Source organism: Parasteatoda tepidariorum, chromosome 7 (assembly GCF_982258835.1).
Source record: "Parasteatoda tepidariorum strain Cologne lab strain chromosome 7, Ptep-v5.0, whole genome shotgun sequence".
NCBI lineage: Eukaryota > Metazoa > Arthropoda > Arachnida > Araneae > Theridiidae > Parasteatoda > Parasteatoda tepidariorum.
Window position 1 is genome coordinate 7718883 of NC_141761.1, and position 21980 is coordinate 7740862.

At 30.5% G+C, this 21980-nt stretch overlaps 1 protein-coding gene across 2 annotated transcripts in view; it reads right to left on the bottom strand.

Annotated features, from left to right (window-relative positions):
- The window catches only part of LOC122269156 (uncharacterized), a 169676-nt gene that overhangs the window by 38799 nt on the left and 108897 nt on the right, over positions 1 to 21980 (bottom strand). Inside the window, exons 6-7 of one of the 2 annotated variants that reach the window (XR_015435231.1) lie at positions 17628 to 17839; positions 15691 to 16837 (exon numbers count right to left, since the gene is read on the bottom strand). Coding sequence is in view for 1 of the 2 variants with exons in the window: in XM_071182933.2 (XP_071039034.2) it covers positions 15883 to 16837; positions 17628 to 17839 (1167 nt within the window). In the remaining variant the exon portion in view is untranslated. Of the gene's footprint in view, positions 1 to 15648; positions 16838 to 17627; positions 17840 to 21980 lie in introns of those variants that run through there. The other variant, XM_071182933.2, reaches the window with a different exon arrangement.

A 21980-nucleotide genomic window follows, 5' to 3' on the forward strand; every position in this document is an offset into this window, starting at 1 on the left:
TACAAATGTGTCATAATTATATCAGCTCTTTTGTTAAATAATTAGTGCAATATTTTGTTTAAATATGTTTTATCAATAAAATAATTCCTTTGTTCTAATTGTGTTGTGGTACTCATTCGGTTATTTACATGGTTTTGAAAAGTGCTTCCCTAATTATCCAGAGCTAACTCTGGTATGTTTATGTTGCGAATATTTATTACCCCGTGATAACTTAGCAGAATGTGTCAGTACGTTTTGATTTATCACGTTTTTACTCCGCCAGAAGCAAAAGAAATAAATAATCTGTTGTGATTGGAAGTTTGCCAATTTTTGTTTGGGAGTTTTGCTATTTGTGGGGCTGCAGAAGTGTTTTCTGCTATTTTAAATACGATGGTTGCTGAGTTCACATAAAAAAAAGGGTAAAATAATGGCTTATCACTTTGTGTTGTTCCGTGTTTTAAAAACTACCATACAAAGCAGGGTTGGAGTTTTTACCGGCAAAAAGGGTTTTTTGCCAGGACAATGGCAAAAACCTGGTAAAAACCGGCAAAAAGGGTTTTTTGCCAGGACAATGGCAAAAACCTGGTAAAAACCGGCAAAAAGGGTTTTTTGCCAGGACAATGGCAAAAACCTGGTAAAAACCGGCAAAAACCAAATTATCTAAATTGCTGATTAAATATTATTACAAAATACTTGAAACAAATTTAAATCAATTATAAGGAATAATAATTTTGATACATTACATGAAAAATTATTTTTAACATATTAATAATTAATATACCTAAGGGTAATAATTTTTAAAAGATTGAAAGTTTTTGATCTCTTTTCATTTTAGAATCGTAAAATAAATGTTTTTTTACAAATAAATATTATTATTTGTATAATACAGTAGGAAACCGATTATCCGGAACGATCGGGACCATCGCTATTCCGGATAACTGATTTTTCCGGTTTTCTGAATCGCTACAAAAAGTCGTTTTTTTTTTACTGTTAAACCAACTAAAAAAAAAATATTTGGAAATAATCTTGAAAAAACGAAGTATTACACTAATAATTATTTCCAAAATGATGCTAGGGTAAACATCTTTCAAAAAAGAAAGAAAAATCCTAAAATCTTATGAGGAAAAAAAATTTTAAAAAAAAGCGGGAAAATTTATCGAATTTCGTTCCGGTTTTTTGGTTTTCTGATTTCCGGATAACGGGTTCTGTACTGTACTATTATTTATTATAAAAAATTATTATTTGTACAATGATTAACTACACATGTTGATAGATATTTTATGCTTTAAATTATATTTGTATTAATTTAAAATAAGTTCATTTCACTGGAAAAAAGAGAATAATCACAAATTTTCCAATCAATAATGTTTTAAACTACTAAAATGATACATTATCATTTAATTATGGAATAATAGTTTTGTTAATTTTTTTGTAATTATTTATATTCATAGTATATATTTCAATTTTAGAAATAATTTTGTATCAAAAATGTGTTTTTGTCCTCTCATCTTGAAAAATATAGGTTTTTGCCACTTTGCTTGGCAAAAACCTGTTTTTGCCAGGACGGTTTTTACCGGTATTTACCATGGTTTTTTCCACCTGCAGCAAAATCTTGCCAACCCTGATACAAAGACTAATATTTAAATTTTTTCCTTTTCTCAATAACTCGGGATAGTAAGCTGATGGCAAATTAAATGTTTTTCATACATAAAAAAATAAAATTTTTATCTTAAAACTTGTGTATTAGGTTTCGTTTTAGTTCCTTGTATTTTTTAATAAAATAAAAAATATGTTGAATTTTGCATTTTTTTTTTCTCAACATAATTGGTTAGAGAAGTTAAAGGTGCTTATTTTTGTTTCTTAAAAGCCCTTAAAGGTTCTTTTTTTTTATTGGGTGTTTTTAAAAAGTGCTTTATTTTCCCTTTTCGAAAATAATATTTTTTTTTCTTTACCATGTTGATTTTCGCCACGTATCGTGCAAAAGTGTGGTTTTCACATTGTGCTATTCAACGTTTTCACAATTCATTCAAACACAATGCATTTCGGTGTACCGTCAGTCCGTAGCGTATCTCACATGCACCTCTGCTGCATTTTACAAGCTATTCTCAATTCCACCCTCTCATATCAAACCAAAAAATCTCTCGATCTCTTAAGCGATAAGCTTATTTTGATTTGTTTGGTACATAATGTTTGCATACAGGGCTCGAAGAAAGTCAGAAATTTTACCCGTCCCCGAGGACGGCTTGTCCATCAATGTACCCGTCCTCCTTTGAAACTAACCCGTAGCTTCTAAATAAATAAAAATATAATTTTCTCTTATTTATTACAAACATTTATATAAATTGCACAGTGAATTAGTTGTTACTAGGATTACAAATACTAGGTTACTAATAGTAAAACCTAGTATTTCTTTTATGAAATAATTTAAATGACAAAGGTCATACATAATAAGGTCATTATCTGGAATGTCAATTTATCCGAGGGTACTTCGTTTTTCAAATGAAACAAATATGACGTTTGCCAGTTCCACAATCAAGCCAATGATTTACAGAGGTTTCTGCACAGAAATCTGAAAGGGGTTTTCCATTTAGGTGGATGTTCATAACGCTTCTTGTTTAAGACCAGTATGTAATGTGTTTTTTTATAAGCTCATTGCTGAAAAGCCTCTTTCAACCACTGCAGTACTCTCAGACAGAGAAAACATCAATTCCAAAGTATGTTGATGTATTTCTAGATTAAAGGATCATTTTAGAAGTGAGGCGCTAGACTCTTGTAAGATAACAAAAATTGAAAATGTATCACGGATATTAATGGGAAAATGGCCGTCCGCGCGGACGTCGGATTCGAGATATTTGCTGTCCGCAGGGAATTTTTGACCGCAGAGGCCGGGTGGTTTTTCGAGCCCTGTTTGCATACATTAATGTAATTCATAACATGTATTAACAGGGTGACCACCCACCTTGAAAACCTGGAATTATCAGGGAATTTTTTTTATACTGGAAAAAACCTGGAAAAGTCAGGGAAATATGGATAAAAGCCTGGAAAACCTGGAAATTTTAAAGAGAAGCTGGAAATTTTTTCTTACATATTTTTTTTAATTTCACTAATTTAAATTATTTGCTAATTTTCTTAATTTAAATTGTTTCATCCATTATACCCACATTTTTTGGACGGAAATGTATCTCCAAACAGTTAAAATATCATCAACTTACTTTGCTTTCATCAAAATTTGCTCCATTATAATCCTGTTAAACTAGAATACAACATAAAATTCTCCCATGCAAATGTAGAAACCTTTGATCTCTATGCAGACTATGGGACTGTGCAATTTAGGAAAGGCAAAGATTATGGTGCAAGACGAGGTTAGGATTCGGTTTTTAAATTCTGTCCATGGGTTTGTTCTCACAATGATTCAAGTTTGTTTGCAATTGAGAGTGGTAATTTTTTTCTATTTTGACAAAATGAGTCAAAATGTTTTTGTATTTTTAACTTTATTAAATTCTCTAAAAATTAGTTGGTTATAATTTAATAATGATAGATTTTATATTACACTCTTTTTCTGAAAGCTTTTGAACTCCCATTCAAAGAAATCTGTAAATTATTTTTTCTCAGCAAACCAACCAATCACGCATTTTCCCCCATCACTAACAGCAATGTTTGTCGACAAATTGTTGCAATTCTTGCATTAATGCTAATTTTTTCTATTTCATTTTAACCTTTTATAGTATATTTTTATTTTGAAAAAAGTTTTTTTTTAGAACTAACTATATATTAATATCAAATTTTACGGTTTTGTTGGTAAATATTAGTTTTTTGATTCAAAATTCGAATTGTATAGTTATCACAATATCGAAAGTTCGTAAATGTTGCTTGCATTCCAGAGATGATATTTCAAAACTATTCCTCTTTTTACCTAAAAAAGCTGACAATGACTAAGGAATATATAGGAAACATATTAAATGATGTATATACATAAAATATAATTTTTTTAATTCATATGTGTTTAGTCAGGAGAAGGAAAACGAAACTTAGTGTTTTAGTTCTGCACTGTACAAGATTCCAGTTGCTCAAAAAAAAAAAAATTAACTATGCTAAACTAAAAAAAACTGTGTGTTTAGATTGGAATTCTTTAAATGTTTTAATTTCAAATAAGAAAAAAAATCAAAAAAGTATAAATTTTAAGGAATTTTATCTATTTTTTTTCTTCTATAGAGTATAGAACTAAAAATTAGACAATTTTACATTTCTGACATTTATTTTTTTATACTGAATCTCTTAAAATAAAAATGCTATTTCAAAATACCATTATTTAAAAATTTGAATTGAGATATCGGTTTAAGGAAAATATGATCAGTGAATTTTATAAAAAGCACTGGTAAGATGAAATACAGTATAATGCAGTATACAGTACAGCTTTATATTGAAATGTAATTACAGTGATTCACAAAAGTGTTGATACGCTTATGACTTTCAATGAAATAAGACTATCCATTAATTAAAATGAATGTTTCAGAATGTATGTTTAATGATAAAAAATGTGTTCTAATCTTAACAAAACTGAAATATTTTAAATGACAATATGAAATATTTTAATAACAAAGGAAAAGTTTATTTTTAAGGAATCAATCATCAAAAAGTGACAAAAACTTTATCCCACAAAAGTCATCATACACTTTCAAAGAAAAAACTCAGTCTATTAGTAAATCTAATTTTTCGTTAAATTAACATTTAGTGGAGTTTCCTTTAGCATCTACAATAGCTTTTAAAGGTTAAAAATATGTGTAACTAGTTTTTTTTTTTTGTCAGGTGAAATTCATGCAGAATACTTTTTAAAAATTTTTACAGAAACTTTTACAACACTCAATTGCAAATTTATGAATTTTTCCACAAAATTTATAATTTTAATCTCTGATATGAAGTCCTTCTTTTAAGCATTTTATCACATATTGTACAGTTCAATTGAATACAGTAAACTAATTTAACATATTCATTACTGATTTACCTCTAATGAAGACAAATAATCAAATTTGGTCTATTTTATTACCACCACAAGTCATTTTTAAATGATAAAATAAAATATTACGGAGTTAGCAAACAAAAATTAAAATATAATTTTGCTATTATAGGTTTGATACTAAATTGCTAATAAAGAAATGAAAAATTATTAAATAAAAAAGCAATTGACGATAATTTTAATTCTGAGATCCAAAACATTTAAATGTACGATGACTTTCGTGGGGTAACATTTTTGTTACTATTTGATTAAAAAATTAACTTTTGCTTTGTTTTTAAAATATTCCGTGCAGTTTTGCTAAGAATAGATTATACATCTTATTATCAAATACCCATTGTGAGATATTCATTTTAATTATTGAATTTTTATTTCCTATTTCAATATAAGTTATAAGTGAGTGAGCACTTTTGGGAGCCACTGTAATTATTAAAAATTATTGATATATAATCACCTGAAACGGTTTTCTTTTCCTTAATGAAAATATATTAAACAATACTTATCCAAGGTTTTATTGGTTATTCTGATTTTGTCATTTTGTAGGTACACTTTGAGCAAATACTACTTAAAGTAACACATTAAATTCAATAAAAACAATTAAAATTATTCAATAAAAACAATATATTCTGCAGGCTAAACATATTATTTTCTCCACGTCTTAATTTTTTAAAAATTAATGTACCAGAGCATTAAAAAATAATAAGAAGATATCTTGTAAAAAAATAAATTTTTTTTCAAGATATGTTTAAAAAAATGACATTTTGAATAAGATATTTTATAATACTGACACTTTTCTTGTACACATCCTACAGTTTATAAGAAAAAAGGAAAAAAACACAAACCTGGAAATTTTAAGATTTTTACCTGCAAAAATCAGGGAAATTTGAAATCTGTTTTGAGTGGCCACCCTGATTAATGGTACATAATAAATTGTTTTCATGATTAACCAATTTTGCATTAACAAGGTTTGACTGGATTGAGTTTTTTTCAGAAAGCGTTCTGTAGTTTTTTCAGAGAAAAGCAAATTATGTTAATGAACTGTGCAACTAATGTTGTAGCTTTGTGAGAAAAACCTAGTTTCATAGTGAAAATGCCTTTCATTTTAGTTTGATTTTTCAAATCAACAGTTATTTTTTGGGACATTCTGTATTTTTAGAGAAATACATAGTCTACCACCACAGAAAATCCAATTCTCTAGTATATAAGACACGTTAACTACGTACCTTTTCATAGATAAAGGTTGATTTAACCAATGACTCTCCCCACACCTACCTCCATAAAAACTCCCTCCTCTATATGAATAGTTTTGATGGAACTTATCCACCTCCTCGTGCTGTTGCTACTCAGTCCCCACAACGTATACACTAGACCAGGGTTCCCCAACCTATTCGTTCCAAAGAGCAACTACCAGAATGGCGGGCACCATTTATTTTTTCAAGATAATTTTAAAGTTGATAGACATAGGTAATAATACACACTACATATAATGCACAAAAATTTAATTGAAAAAATTAATTTAACATATGAATATAATTAGTATTAATATTCTTGTGTAAAATAAATGATTACTAAATAGCTTTCAAAACATGCGAAGTATAAAAATTATTTATAAAATACAGTCAATGGGGTCCTTTGTATGGCATTCCACTGGCCAGTGCTTCATAATTGGGAGAATATGATGAAATTCCTGCTCGCAAGCAATCGTCAAGGTGTTCATCTCTAAGTCAGGATCTATATTTCTATTTTATGATATTCATTGTCAAAAACAATGATTCACACAAGTATGTGGAACCAAGAAACGACTTTATTTTATGTGCTGCTCTTTTTAAGAATGGAATTTATTCCTTCAAACTATATTCCAGAATTTCTCATCTGATATGATAGTTTTGAGGATAATGTCATTCTGAAGATCCACAATTTCTATCTCCACTTCGTCTCGCTTTACTTGAAGAAATTCCGAAATGTATGTTGCTATTACGATTACATTTATTTGGTTTTTAAAAAGATTAACAAAAAATGTTATCAAAGGCTCGATGATATTAAATTCTTGAAAGCGCTTTTCAAATTGATCTTTAAGCAATTGGAGGTTAATGACAAATGCTGATATGTCAATTTCACTGTTACCTATCATTTTTTTTCCATGTTTGGAAAATGCACAGAAGGCTTCATTTTTCAAATGTGATATTACAAAACTAGCTTAGCTCTGAACGAGTTTATAGCCTCTCTCATTTTTGCTATATGTTTGTCCTTTCCCTGCAGCTACAAGCTTAAATTATCTAGTTTTCCCATTATGTCCGTAACGGAAGACAAGTCTGCTAGCCAAAGAGGATCTCTTAGTTCTAAAAATAAAATGTTTGATTTTTTGACTGCAAGATAATTTTTTATTTCTTCAATTAAATGTAGAAATCTATCAAGTACTTAGTCTTTACTGAGCCAGTGTACTTCAGTATGTATTTGCATAGCATAAAATTTGCAAAGCATTTAATGGGAAAATGGAAAACTGAAATATTTTATTGTTGGGCGCCTTGGTGCCCGCGAGCATAGAGTTGGGGACCCCTGCACTAAACTGTTAACAGCAACACAGGATCAGTACTCAAAAAGTACGGTGAACTTAATACTGCTCACAAAACATCAGTGAATCAACTAGTGGTATAAGTTCATCGAATTCTATCACAGATATAATTCTGTTGGGGGATTGCTTTAATGTGTTTACCACTAAAAAAAAAATAAAACAATTTCAATTCTCTCTAGTATACAAAACATGTTAACTAGATTCTATGTTGGGGTGCCTTTTCATAGACATGGTGCGTAGCGTTTTTAAAAAGTGCATAATTTCGTTTTTAAAAAGCCCTTAAGTTGCTTTTTACATGGGGTGTTTTTAAAAAGTGCTTCATTTTTTCCTTTTCGAATAGGGAATGTCGGATTTTCTCCGTGCATTGTGTAAAACTGTGCTTTTCACATTGTTCTATTCAACCACAATTCATTTCGTTAGCATAGGAAAGCACCAATCATTATACATACATGTTTGATGAAATACTTGTGAGTCTACCGAGCTGGGTTTGGTGAGATTATTGCACTCTCTCATGTGCAACTCTGCTGCATTTTGAAAGATATTCTCAATTTCAGGCTTCCTCCCTCTGATATCGAACTGAAAAATCTCTTCATCATTTTATAATGGCTTATGTAATCAAGAAAATAGTCCTTTGTCAGAAACTAGTTATTTTATCATGTTGTCTTTGAAAATTATTTTGTTAATGTATATAGTGCTTAAAAGGTGCTTATTTTTTGTTGAAAGATTTGGCTATTGTTAAAAGTAATCAAAAAACAGTTGAATAAATGGTTTTATTTTCTCAACAATACATAATATCAACGTAATGAAACACTCTCATATTTGAAGCATAGGCAATAATTAGATAATGAATGAGATACAAATATGGAAGAAATTCGTAAATTGAGACAAGGGTTTGCGTGACTTCTATGATTGGAATAGAAGAACGAAACACTTAGTCTACATGGCACTCTTTTGTGGAAGGGTGACCTTATGCATCTGAGGACTCTCACCAATTTCATTTAATAAATATGTTACTGGGTCGTTTTTAAAGCATTTAATTGGAAATCTTTTTTTCTTTGTTACACAATCATGAGCCTACAATTGGACTTCCCTAAACACTTCTAACAGTTTTGAATAGTCAAAACTTTCTTTAATTGCTTGATCTAAACCAGAGGTTTCCAACTTACATAAGGCTGGGGGCCGCAATTAAAAGAACCAGTCAAATGCCGGGCCTCAACTTTATCAAAATTTTATATAGGACTCTTTTATGTTTCAAGGAACATTAAATATTACTGTCAGACTTCTATCAAGTTGTACAAAACAAAAGTATTGAATACAAATCAAAATACGAAGAAGATTTTTACCTGAGAAATAAATTTTTTTGCACCGTTGGTATGCTAAATTTCACAGAAAAGAAGAAATTAGGCTTCTTTCTTTTTAACAAAAGAAAGGTATTTTAAACCCATATAGATTTTTTACTAAAATTGTCTGCAAAAAAATGACAACTTATTTTAGTTCGTGGGCCGCCAGTTGGAAACCACTGATCTAGATGTATGAAAATGAAAAAAAAATCCCTCGATTCACGCCAATAGTGCGTTTCAAAACTAAAAGCAAGAATACTTCTATTTGTACTTAATGAGCCAGTCAATTAATTTGTGTTAATTTTTGTTTAGAGGACGCCATACTGTGAAGGAAAATTTTCCTTGCAAATTCTCTTTTTTCCTTCATTACTAATTTAAAAGAAAGAAAAAGTGAATCCAGACAAACCTGGTTGGTAGGGCACTGGACCCATGCCCAGGAGTTCGTGGGTTCCATCCCAGCTGGCCGAAGACTCCCTGTGTTGTCAATGGTGACTGATACTCGTTAAATCTGTCGAGTCCCAAAGTCCTCCATGTTCACATTACAAATCAATACCTCTGGGGGTACTGATTCAGGAGTTTTCTAGTCTTCTGGATTGGTTCAAAAATTTCAAGGCTACGAAGTTGAACATTAGTAGTCGTAGAATCAAAATTGTGTCGGCTGTTCAACGACGGTTATAAAATAAATTTTAAAAAAAACTTAGAGTAAGCATTGAAGTTTCAAATACTGAAAAGAAAATTCTAAAATATACAAATGAAAATAAATTATAAGATGATAAGTTAAGATTACGCTTTGGAGAAGTTCTCTTCCAATAATTAGTTCGCATTTTAATATTTAAAAATTTTTTTTCCAGCAATTGAAACCTCGTGACTTACTCTAGGTTTGCCCGAACTTTCTTTTAAATTAGCAATGAAGGAGAATTTGCAAGGAAAATTTTCTTTCGCGGTATGGTGCCCTCCTAAGTGCTCGCAATTTTATCTTGCATCATGAAAATGAAGATTTTAGAGTATATTTTAAGAGCTCTTAAAGAAAACAAAACATGCTTGACTGTTGTAAACACCTGTAAATATTCTTGCAATATTAATAACAATTTTTGTTATGTACTATATAATTATGCATGGCACTTTTTTTCCAAGATAGAAAAAATCTGTTTCTTCTGACTCAAGTACTTTTTTTTTTCTTCTAAAGAAATATCAAATATTATTAAGAATTAAACAGTTAATAATTGTTAGTTTCAAAATTGTATTAATTTTCTAACTATTTCGTGTATCATTCTTTATATATAGGAAAATTAAAAAGCAACGATTAATCAATTTCTTCAGTAATTAAGATCTCTGTAGTCCTTTAATATTTATGCAAATTAGTATAATAAAACTTTATTGTATTACATACGAACTGTTGAAATAAAATAATTAAATTTTATTATCTCTACTAAATTTGCTTCTCCCATTTTATTTTAATAGTTTATTCCACCCCCTGAAGGAAATAGTTTTTTCCCCTGAAATAATGCTAATCCTGCATACCTTTTGATCTAATGGTCGGATCTTCACTAGGATTCAATCTTAATGTTTCTAGTTAGGAGTTAACCTCAAATATGCTAATTATTTAAAGCAGACGATATTTTAAGTTATGAAATCGAACTAAATACATCTTTTTCGATGTATTCCGATTTCGAACCCTCAAAATATAGGGTATAGCCACAACCTGGGAAATAAGGTCTCTTTAGTTAGGTCAGCAAAACTAATTTAAAAACTTGACTTTTTAAAATTCGATTTCGCGGGTGCTAATTGACGGATTTCGCTCAAATTTTGCTGTGTGAAATTACATTCTTAAAAATTTTGTTTAAAATGGTATTCCTAAAAATTCAATTAAATTAAAAAATAATAAATATTTACTTAGTTTTTTTTTGCATTAAATTATCTTTGGATAAATGAATTTTATAATTACGGTTAAAAAAATTTAGTTCTAAAAAGTTCTCGTGATATGGCAAGATACGCAAAAAGTAAAATTAACATTAAGGCGTCCAATTTTGAATAGCTCTCATGCCTATACTAAGGGAAACATATTTCCTGGATTTCCAGCTATCCCCTATAGTTTGGGAATCCATGAAAAAAAAAAGGAATACAATTTATTTAGCGCAATTACGTTTTGCGTCTTAAAATGTCGCCTGGATTAATTAATTAGCATATTTGAGGTTACCCCTTGAACAATTCAGATTGAATCCTGAAACATGAAGATCTGTTTTTATATTATAAGATATTCAAGATGTTCCCTTTTTTTGCTCACTTTATATAGGAAAATAATGCTTTAAATGAAAGATTCTCTTTTCAAATCTTCGTTGGAATGAAAGATTATAGAACAACCATTGTAAAAGTAATCAGATAAAATGAATGCTAATTTTACTAAAAATAATTGAAATCTTTAACCAATGTACAGTGGATGGTCACCCTTCCAATGGGATGGCACACAGGCATACGTAGATGGCTATCGCGTGACGTCAACAGGTCACATGACAACATCTTATTATGCATGGAGTACCAACACCACTTATAAATACAAAGCCACCAACAGTATAACAAAATTAAATTGTGATTTTAGTTTTTTTTTTTTCTAATTAAAAAGTTTAGTTGTTTAATACTGCTTATAGAGCCATTTTATTTCTACTGAAATGTGTACGTTAAAATATTTTTGGGATTGATTTATTAAAAGAAATTTTAAAAAAAGAATCACTTAAAGAACTGTCGTTCATATTTAGATAGAATTAATTTGATTTCTTAGACTTTTTTTTTTTTCATGAGAAGGTGTGTGGTATTTTTAATAAAATGTTACCTATTTAAGGTTGGGTCATGAACTTCAGCTTCTATGCTTATAAATAACCAAATGTATTTTATATTTTTCATCTGCTTTTTTTCTATTTTCCTTGTTCTGAAAAATTATTTGTCCCAAAATTAAGTTTTTGGAAAACTAGCTCTATGACTATGTTTCAATAAAATAGCTTAGAATTTTCAATTTTTGAAGAAAAAAATGGCCACTAACCTCTCACCTATATTGCTTTGTAATTATAATAGCATAGCTCCCATCGTTTTTTAAAATATTCTCTAAAATTGCATAAGTTTCCTAAAAATTCCTCATTAAAATGTAATTTTTACACAATTTATTGCTTGCTTGAATCTTTAAATCAGTATTACTGATACAAAATGTCTCAAGCTTCATTTATAATAATTTTAAAGTATAATAATTTTTAATTTTTTTTTTCAATAATTAATTGTCTATTACTATTCAAAATTATGATTTAACATAATAAAGAAAAAAACATTTCAAGTTCATTTAATGTTGTTCATAATTGCAAAATATTGCAGACCATTTATAGTTATTAAGTGTAATAAAGTTTTGTATTTTGATGCCATCAAAATTCCCCTATATGTAAAATATTTAGTATATTATGCAACAGTTATCATGAAAATCTACCTGTGTATGTTGACAGCTATGTAATAGTGGTGTTGTTAATAAAAGATCTCATTATACCTGTTATAAGAATAGATTTCAGTATTTAAATGATTTGAAATACATTTCAACCCTATCTAATCTTGTATGTAAAAGGCCCTTTGCCTACAAAAGAATTATCACATACCTTAAATTTCAGATACATGGGGATTGAGTTTCTACTATGCATTAGGAATAGTACATGCAATCATTACTACATTTACAACGAACCAATTTAGAAAAGAAGTAATTTATAGAAATTGTCAATTGAGATTTACAAATATGTCACTTTAAACCACAAATTTATCCTTTGTAAATAGAATAGGAGTCTCAAAATATTGTGATTCTCCCACCCTCCACTCTTTGTTACCATGGTTTTGACAAATCTTTTTTTCTTTTCTTTCCCAAGCAAGTATGGCTCTCTAAGATACGGGTGCACAGCCTTTTTAAATGAAGGACCACTTGCACAGCAGGTAGATTAATGAAGGGCCACATATATACTTAGTCATGTTAGCAGCAAATATGATAATTTTTAAATAAACATTAGTGAAGTTTTTTAATCAGTAAACTTAATAACAAATTAGCAAAATTAAATACTTTTAATATTAATAAAATTAAATACTTTCTTTAAAACAACTTTTTTTACAATAATTAATTTATTAAAATATATATATATATAGCACAATAAAAACAAATTCTTAAATCTATTAAATTCTTATACAAAAGATTATATCTTTTCTTTGTTTTGTTTTCCGGATTTTTTTCTTTTTAAGATATCAAAAATTCTATATTTTTAAAAATACTTTTGAAAAATATTTTTAATTACTTTCTTCTCTTGTCATTATTTTTTTTTCCACATTTTCTCAATATTTTAGTTTATACATGTACACATACATACATACAAAGGGGTGAAGTATAAATTCCAACCAAAGAAGAAAAAACTGTCGAGTTAAAGGAGTGATAGTACAAAAAAAAATATACATACATATTTTCTAGAGTAATATAAATTTGAATTAAATATTTTTATTTAAAAAAAATTTATATTTAAGTTTAAGCAAAAATTGAAAAAAATTTATTGCATTCAGAAGCTCCCGCGGGCCGCATGTTGAGCACTCCTACAGTAAGAAATTGGAATTTTCTGAAACTATGGTAATTTTGAAGGGAAAAGTGTGGAGAGTAGGGAAATTGTGTAACTTCAAGATGCCTATTCCATTTATGAAGCAGATAACATATCTTAAATTAACATCTGGCATTGTACAATTCGAAGAGAAGATTGCATTCAACATAACATAAATAAAATATGCATACAGACATTTTTACATTCCAAATAATAAAACTGCACTTTATATGTACAAACAATTGAAAGATCATCTCACCAACAAATTTTAGTGTGAAACTGCTTACTAAAACAATTCTCGACTCTTTTTCTTTTTTTTTTTAAAAAAAAGTAATATTTACCCTTATTATTGAAATTATTTGATGCCTGCCATCTTGTATCAGATAACAGAGTGCGTAGCGTTTTTTAAAAAGTGCTTATATTTGATTTACGTTTTTTAAAAGCCTTTAAAAGTGCTTTTTTTTAATTCGGGGTTTGTAAAAAGTGTTTAATTTTCTCTCTTTTTTAAGAAGAGATTTTTTTTTTCTTTGCCGTGTCGATTGTTATTCCAAATTACAAAAAAAAAAATGCGTAATAATCATAATTTTCTCTGCAATATTGATCAGAAACTAGTTATTTTATCATGATTATGTAAAGTTTTTGAAAATGTTTTTTGAATTTTATTGATTTTATTTTTATAAATTAAGAGCTTTAAACGGTAGAAAGAAAGAATTTTTATTACTGCACTGATCCTAATTATGATTTTATTTTTTTGGAAAGGAATTAAAAAGAGCTTGAAAAGTACTTAAGTGAAAGCTTGAAAGAATACATAAAATGTGCTTATTTTTTGTTGAAGAATCTGGCTACGCACCCTGCATAAAAATTTTATAACATCTAGTCTGATTTAAGATATTTTTTAGGTCGTTAATAGTATAAAGTATATAGAATCAATAACTTGTTTTTTTTTTTTTTTCAGGATTAATCCTTAGAAGTATTAAATCTTCAAGCTTAAATTTACAAAAAAATACTAACTAAATGAGCGACGTGATTTTTATGTGTAACTCAAACATAGCAGTCTTTAGAAGTGATTTTAAAAATCTTCATTGACTAATTTATCAGTCTGTATTATTTGCTTTCTGAATTATAAAAATGACTTTTGTTCTCAAATATTTTTAATGTATTTATTTTTTTTAGCAAAAAGTAATTATTTAAATATTAATTTCAAGAAAAATAAATTATAAGAAGATAGCTTAATTTTAGATGCATTTATTTTTGGTGACATGCTTCTTTGTAGTAAAGGGGGAAAAATACAGTAAATTATTTCATTTCAACATAGTTTCTTAAATACTGTTATTGTTTTTAAAATAGTCATACTATGTGTGACAATGCCATATTTATTATCTCATATTACCAGTCAGGATTGTAATTGCCAATTCATCTATATAATAAAATAGAAGGCTATTCTGATTATATTAAAACTTATATTACTTAAAATACAGTATTATTCAGTAGTGGACATTTTTTAGAAGGAAACTATAAGAAAATAATACTGTTTGAATTTAGAAATAATGATAAAGAAAGATTTAAAATAACCGAATTTTTTATTCCCAAGAATTTAAATTGGAATTCCAATCAGTGGGTTTCACATATTTAAGCAAGAGCATTATGGTTAACTTTTTGTAGTTTTTTAACTTTTCACTAAATATTTAATAGTATATTTTGGAAAATAACATTTGCTTTATGGCGTTTTTGTAAGTATTAGAAATTAAAAAAATATATATACGAAATTCTCTCATTTAATAGTCATAATACATGGCTTTAGCTGATATTTTTTTGAGAAATATTTAATTTAAAAATAATTGTAGTAACGTTTTAAACAATTTGATCGAGTTGCAAAATTAAATTTGAAACTGATTTTTAATAAAGTGTTGTTATATTATTGAAGTGAAGTATTTAAGAAAAAGAAATTGAAAACCATATTACAGTTAAATTGAAATATATCAAGCTGCTTAAATACAAATGGTACTTTTTTTCTTCTTTTTCCTTCTATATTGAAGCTATTATATTGCTTACATTAATCTCTCAATTGGAAATAAGCTAGTTTTGTTTAGCTTAATTTTTAATATTCCTTACAATTCTAAGTTTTTTTTTCTCCCATCTTTCAGAAACTTTGTTTATTTGCATCATTACAATTAGTATATTTATAGTGACTTATGTATAAAGGAATAGTACTAGAAGCAATTCTACTGGTTTCTCCTGTGTACATTGTGCAATCATGAAATTTATATTATCGTGTAAAATCTACTGGATTTCTCCCTGTCTATGTTGGTGAGTATGTAGAAGCATGTCATCCTAGAGATTTTTTATATAATTCAAATGATGTCTAGAAATAATGAAAAAAAATCAACAAGGGCTGACGCTCATGGGTCTGGAAGTAGAGGTCGAGGAAGAAAACCCGCTGTCTTCCTTTCCCATGTGAATGTCGACTGTCGTGTTCGGAGAGACTCCAAAAAATTCCGATTTGGTCTCGGTCGACCGTGGAGACACGCTTCGAACCGTGTCGGAACTGGGCGAATCCCTCCCCATGCTGAAGTCCATCAACGTCGATCTTTTCAAACCCACGGGTCCAACTTTCATGTTTTCATTGTTCTCAGTCTTGTCGACGTTTACGTCGCCCTTATTGTGCTCCCGACTGACACTGGTCGTAATGTTCGTGGTGGTGGTCACTTTTGGAATGTTAACACCGGGTTTGGTACTGAAGTCGGACGCCTTCACTCCCTTACTACTCTTTATGGACTGATTCCACGTGGTGGCGATCTTCAAGAGGTCGTTTTTGACCGATCTGTCGTCGAGATCGGTCGTCAGAAGCGTCGCGTTCGGGATTTTGTTGTTGCTGACGCTTATTTCGACGTCTACGGTCGTGCCGAGACTGAATTCTTTTCCGTTTTGCGGAACGGTCTCTGTGATCGTTTCCGACGTTTTTAAACTGTCTACAATAGTCTGGGTTCGATTCTTGGGTGCAATGCCAGGAGGTGATTTGGTGGTCTCAATCAATTGAGGATTCGGTGTCGACGTGAACTGAGGGGTGAGCCTCGCGGGTGACTTCGCAGGATCGCTAGGAGTGGTGGAAACCCAAGACGTGGGCCTTTTCCATTCGGGTTTTTTCAGCAAAGGCGGTGTAAATGACGGAAGTTTTTCAAACACATTTTGAGATTTAAGAATGTCTGTAGTCTGGTATGGTGTCACTTTGTTCCAGGTGTTCAGCATTCCACTGTGAGAATTGCCGTACTTCTCATTTGCCATAAGCTGAGATTCCTGTTCCTTGTTTTTAACCATGTGATAGAATGATGTTTCTTGCCTGTAAGAAGTAAGTATTTAGCTTATATAGTAAAATGATAATCTAAATCAATGATTCTCAACTACTGTGCCACCAAATGATATAATGCTTTTTTTTATTACGAGTAAAGTTTAAATTTTAAAAAAGATATTAATATATATATATATATATATATATATATATATATATATATATATATATATATATATATATATATATATATATATATATATATTATTTTATAATTTTCTGTACTTTTTAATTACGTTTATATTACTTTTATAACACATTTTCTATTTTTTTACACGCTATAGCGGCGTGAATATCTTTGCCGGCGATAGTTCTGTTTTTGACAATCTTATAATGTTAAATCTTATAATGTTGTAATCTTATAATGTTATTGATTGTCAATTAAAATTATTAATTAACGAAAGAAAGCAAGCTAAATACTAGTTTACAAAAAGGTATTAAATATGAGGTTAATATTTTGAATAGTTAAAAATATTAACAAAAAAGTGGTAAAGTATTTCAATTTAATACAATTTATTGAAAAATAACTACTTGAAAAAGTATTTGCATATAAATATTATTGCATCAGAATGCAATAAGTGTTATTATTGCAATTTAGAACTGCTGAAGAGTTCTAATCAATTTGTAAAGTCGTATAAAGTGAGAAAGATTCCTCTCCGTACATTTTAAATTAATCCCTATCGTAATTAATTTTTTAAGAATTATTTGATTAAGTTCTGGCTCGAATCGAATCGGCTGTTAAATTCATGTGATGTTCATCTAAATGTAGTCTACGAGTTACCTGTTTCTAGATTCGTGTGTCTTGAATTCTTGGGTTTTAGGCGAAGGTGGCGTTTCCCTTTTAGGTGACGTCTTCCTGCTGAGACTCGAAGATCGATGATCGTCCATATGCTGCCGATTTCGATGACAGATACGAGGAGTGGCTGGGATCGAGGACATATGCTGAGAATGACGATCTCTGCCCGATGAACGATTCAGACTACTCGATCGAACCTGCGAATTAAAACAAACTATAGTGTAACTTTTATTCCCCAAACTATAGCAATGCATATGTGCTGAGAATGACGATCTCTGCCCGATGAACCATTCAGACTGCTTGATCGAACCTGTGAATCAAAACAAACTATAGAGTAACTTTTATTCCCCAAACTATAGCAATGCATATGTGCTGAGAATGACGATCTCTGCCCGATGAACCATTCAGACTGCTTGATCGAACCTGTGAATCAAAACAAACTATAGTGTAACTTTTATTCCCCAAACTATAGCAATGCATATATGCTGAGAATGACGATCTCTGGCCGATGAACCATTCAGACTGCTTGATCGAACCTGTGAATTAAAACAAACTATAGTGTAACTTTTATTCCCCAAACTATAGCAATGCATATGTGCTGAGAATGACGATCTCTGCCCGATGAACCAGTCAGACTGCTCGATCGAACCCATGAATCAAAACAAACTATAGTGTAGCTTTTATTCCCCAAACTATAGCAATGCATATATGCTGAGAATGACGATCTCTGCCCGATGAACCAGTCAGACTGCTCGATCGAACCCGTGAATCAAAACAAACTATAGTGTAGCTTTTATTCCCCAAACTATAGCAATGCATATATGCTGAGAATGACGATCTCTGCCCGATGAACCAGTCAGACTGCTCGATCGAACCCATGAATCAAAACAAACTAGGGAGTAACTTTTATTCCCCAAACTATAGCAATGCTTTCTATTAACCAACTGTATAGCCGAAACGTTTGCCATAATCTTGTTCAACATCAAAAGAGACCCAAGTCAAAAAATTTTTATTGATGGGCCAACATAATCTTGATGGTAACCATCAATATTTCCCTTAGGAATCACTATATTTTTTGATGGTAACCAACATAAGTACCCATCACTCCAATGCAGGGTTTAAGCTGAGTCTAAAAATTCATTAGCAAAAAAGCTAAAATCTGAAATTTTTTTTTAGCAAAATGCTAAAATGCCATTAGGCTTATAAAATTACTTTATATCAAACAAGTACTGTAAGTTATCTGACAAAGAATAGCTTAATGTACAAGAATATCAAAAAGAATACCTACAAAAAAAAAAAAAAAAACACGTTTATTATTTATCAAAACATTTTGGTTTATAATTAACAATCTTCCTTTCTTTCATGTTTGCCCATTTTACAAATGCTTCTTGAAAGTTAAATGCACTTTCAGGGCCCTCAATATTAATCATTAACAAGTTGTTTACATGGTTGATTAACAACCTGTTTCGAATATTAGTTTTAATCAAATTAAGGCAATTAAAGCCCCTTTCACAGTCAACAGTGTGCATTGGTATTGTTGCACAATACTCTATAACAAAAGTTATTAATGGGTACTGTTCAGACACATCATTGGTATATAAAAATAAAAGTAATTCATTAAATGACATGTTTTTACATCGTTGCATTAAGATGTGTTTAAATAATCCCCATTCACAAAGTAATTCAGTTTCTGTAAACTGAAAATCTTTTCTGGGAGATTTCGAAAACAAATTGAAAATGCAACGGATTTCCTTTACACCATAATGCTGTAATTCTCTTTCTTGTTTGATCAAGTTTTTTACATGGATGTTAGCGTCATGGTTTTTCGCGGAAGTTTTTTTTTTAAATGGAATTTAGTAAAATCCTTTAGCAAAAATGCGAAAATGCTTTGTTGAATTTTAGCATTTTTGAGAGGTCTTTTCGCATTTTGCGAAAAAAGCTACCGTAGCGGAAACCCTGCTCCAATGTAGGAATTTCGGACTTGTTTATGATGATCCAACATAAGAATAGCAACTTATTTTGATGGCCTGTTCATCAGGAATTTTCATCATAGTTTCTTAGAAATCAAATGTTGGAACGATCATATGAACAACCATTATCCCAAAGTAGGAATAATTCAGACTGATTTATGATGGGACAACATTAAAAAAACTAAATTTTGATAGTATATTCCTGAGAACCATCAAGAATTTCCAGTATAGCATCATGAAAATGTGTAGTTGAAACCATCATTTATGAGGGTCTAACATAAGAATAATTGCTTGCTTTGTTCATGTTAAACCATCAGAAACTTCCATCATAGCATCTTAGAAATCAAATGTTGGAACAATCATGAACAACAATCATTGTAAGAATTCGCTGATTTACGATGGGCCAGCATTAAAAAAAACTCCAACTGTTTTGATGTCTAAAAACTAACAAGAATTCCCATCATGGAAATGTGTAGTTGGAACCATCACGGATTGTTGCTCCGTGAGTATCAAACTTCTCTTAATTGTTAACTATCATAATATTAAAGTAGCATTTTCCATCATGGAAGTTTGCTAGTATATGAAAAACCATGAATGTATAATGGAAAATGTTGAATGATGGTGACCATCAAATGATGTTGAACCATCATGAATCGCACTGAAACCAACCTAAATCATCGAAATGATTTGATGGAACCATCAAGAATTTTGACTTGGCTAATAGAGAATTATCACCCAGGAGCAACTAAAGCTCTTTTATGTTAAAGCACCGGTCGGTCGAAACTTCTTCCTGGTTGCGAAGATTTTTTTTTTGTCTAACTATTGTTAAACAGCTGACCCAATTTGGGGTTTATGACTAACAATGTTCTACTACGTAGTCTTGTAAATTTTGAGCCAATCCAGAAGACAAGGAAACTTGTGGATCAGTACCCTCAGAGGTATGATCTGTTACGGGCACATGGAGGACTTAGTGAGTCGACAGATTTATCGTGAATTAGTCACTGTTTACTACGCGGGGAGTCTTCAGCCGGTGGGAATCGGTACCACGACCTCTTGGACATGGGCCCAATGCCCTACCAACCAGGCTATCCCGGCCTTGGTTACGAAGATTGAGGTAAATGGTGACTGATGTACGCTAAATCTGTCGAGTCGCTAAGCCTACCATGCTTCCATAACAAATTAAAACCTCTGGGGGTACTGGTCCAGGAGTTTCCTTGTCTTCTGGATTGGTTCAAAATTACAAGGCTACGGATACATTGAAGAGCCGTGATGGCTCAGGGGATGGAGCGTTCGCTTTCCAATGAGGCGAACCGGATTCAAATCCCGGCGATGACTGTTCAAATACGCATCCGGCTTGCACCGACCACAGTACTGACGTGAAATATCTTTAGTGGCTGACTGATCATGGGTTAGAGTCCCCTTGCTCTTAGGCTAACCATGGGAGGTTCTCGTGGTCTTCCTCTCCACGAAGGCAAATTTCTCCCAATACTTAATCCAGGCGTTCCCTTGTCTTCTGGATTGGGTTCAAAATTACAAGGCTGCGTAATTGAACATTAGTAGTCGTAAACCCAAAAATTGGATCGGCTGTTCAACGTATGCTATAAAATGATAGATTGAAAGCAACAAAACAGTTAAAAGGCTTCAATCATCATGCGTTGTCCATTACTTTAACGCCCAGTGCGCAAAATAACCTTTGTTCTCATGATTGGATTTTCACTCTATCTTTATGTTTTGAGGGCACCAACTTAAACTATGTTAATTAGTTGGAACGATGTTTTAAGTTAGGAAAACAGACAAAAAAACGTACTTTCTTTGAATAAACACAAATTTCTTTTTCGACGGGAATTTTGAACCTCAAAATAAAAGGGGGTGGTGCAATCAGGGAAATATGGCCCTAATAGCGGTCGATATTAGAACTCTTTAATATCACTTTTTGCGTATTTTTCATATCTCGAAAAATAGAATAAAAATTCCTCTTTATTAATATTCGCTTACACGAAGACAACTTCTTGCAAAGAAGAGTTTTAAATGATTCATTATTTTTTATAATAGTCGAAAAAATTTATTGTAAGGCATAAAAATTTTTACACCCAAATTTACATTTAGTTTGGCACGCAGTTTTGTCTTTTAAGATTTTACTGTTTATTATAAATTCTAAAGAGTCGTGATTCAATTTAAGGTCATTTCTATTGTGGCGTAACTACCATAACGATCATTAAACATTAATTCACTAGTATATAAGTTTCAACATTCTCTACTCTTTTTCACAAGAGAATCCTCGTATTTTGCTGCTACTTAAACGATTTTCCATATTTACACTTATTTTCTCCCCTTTTTTTATTAAAAAAAGTAAAACCATAAAAGATTT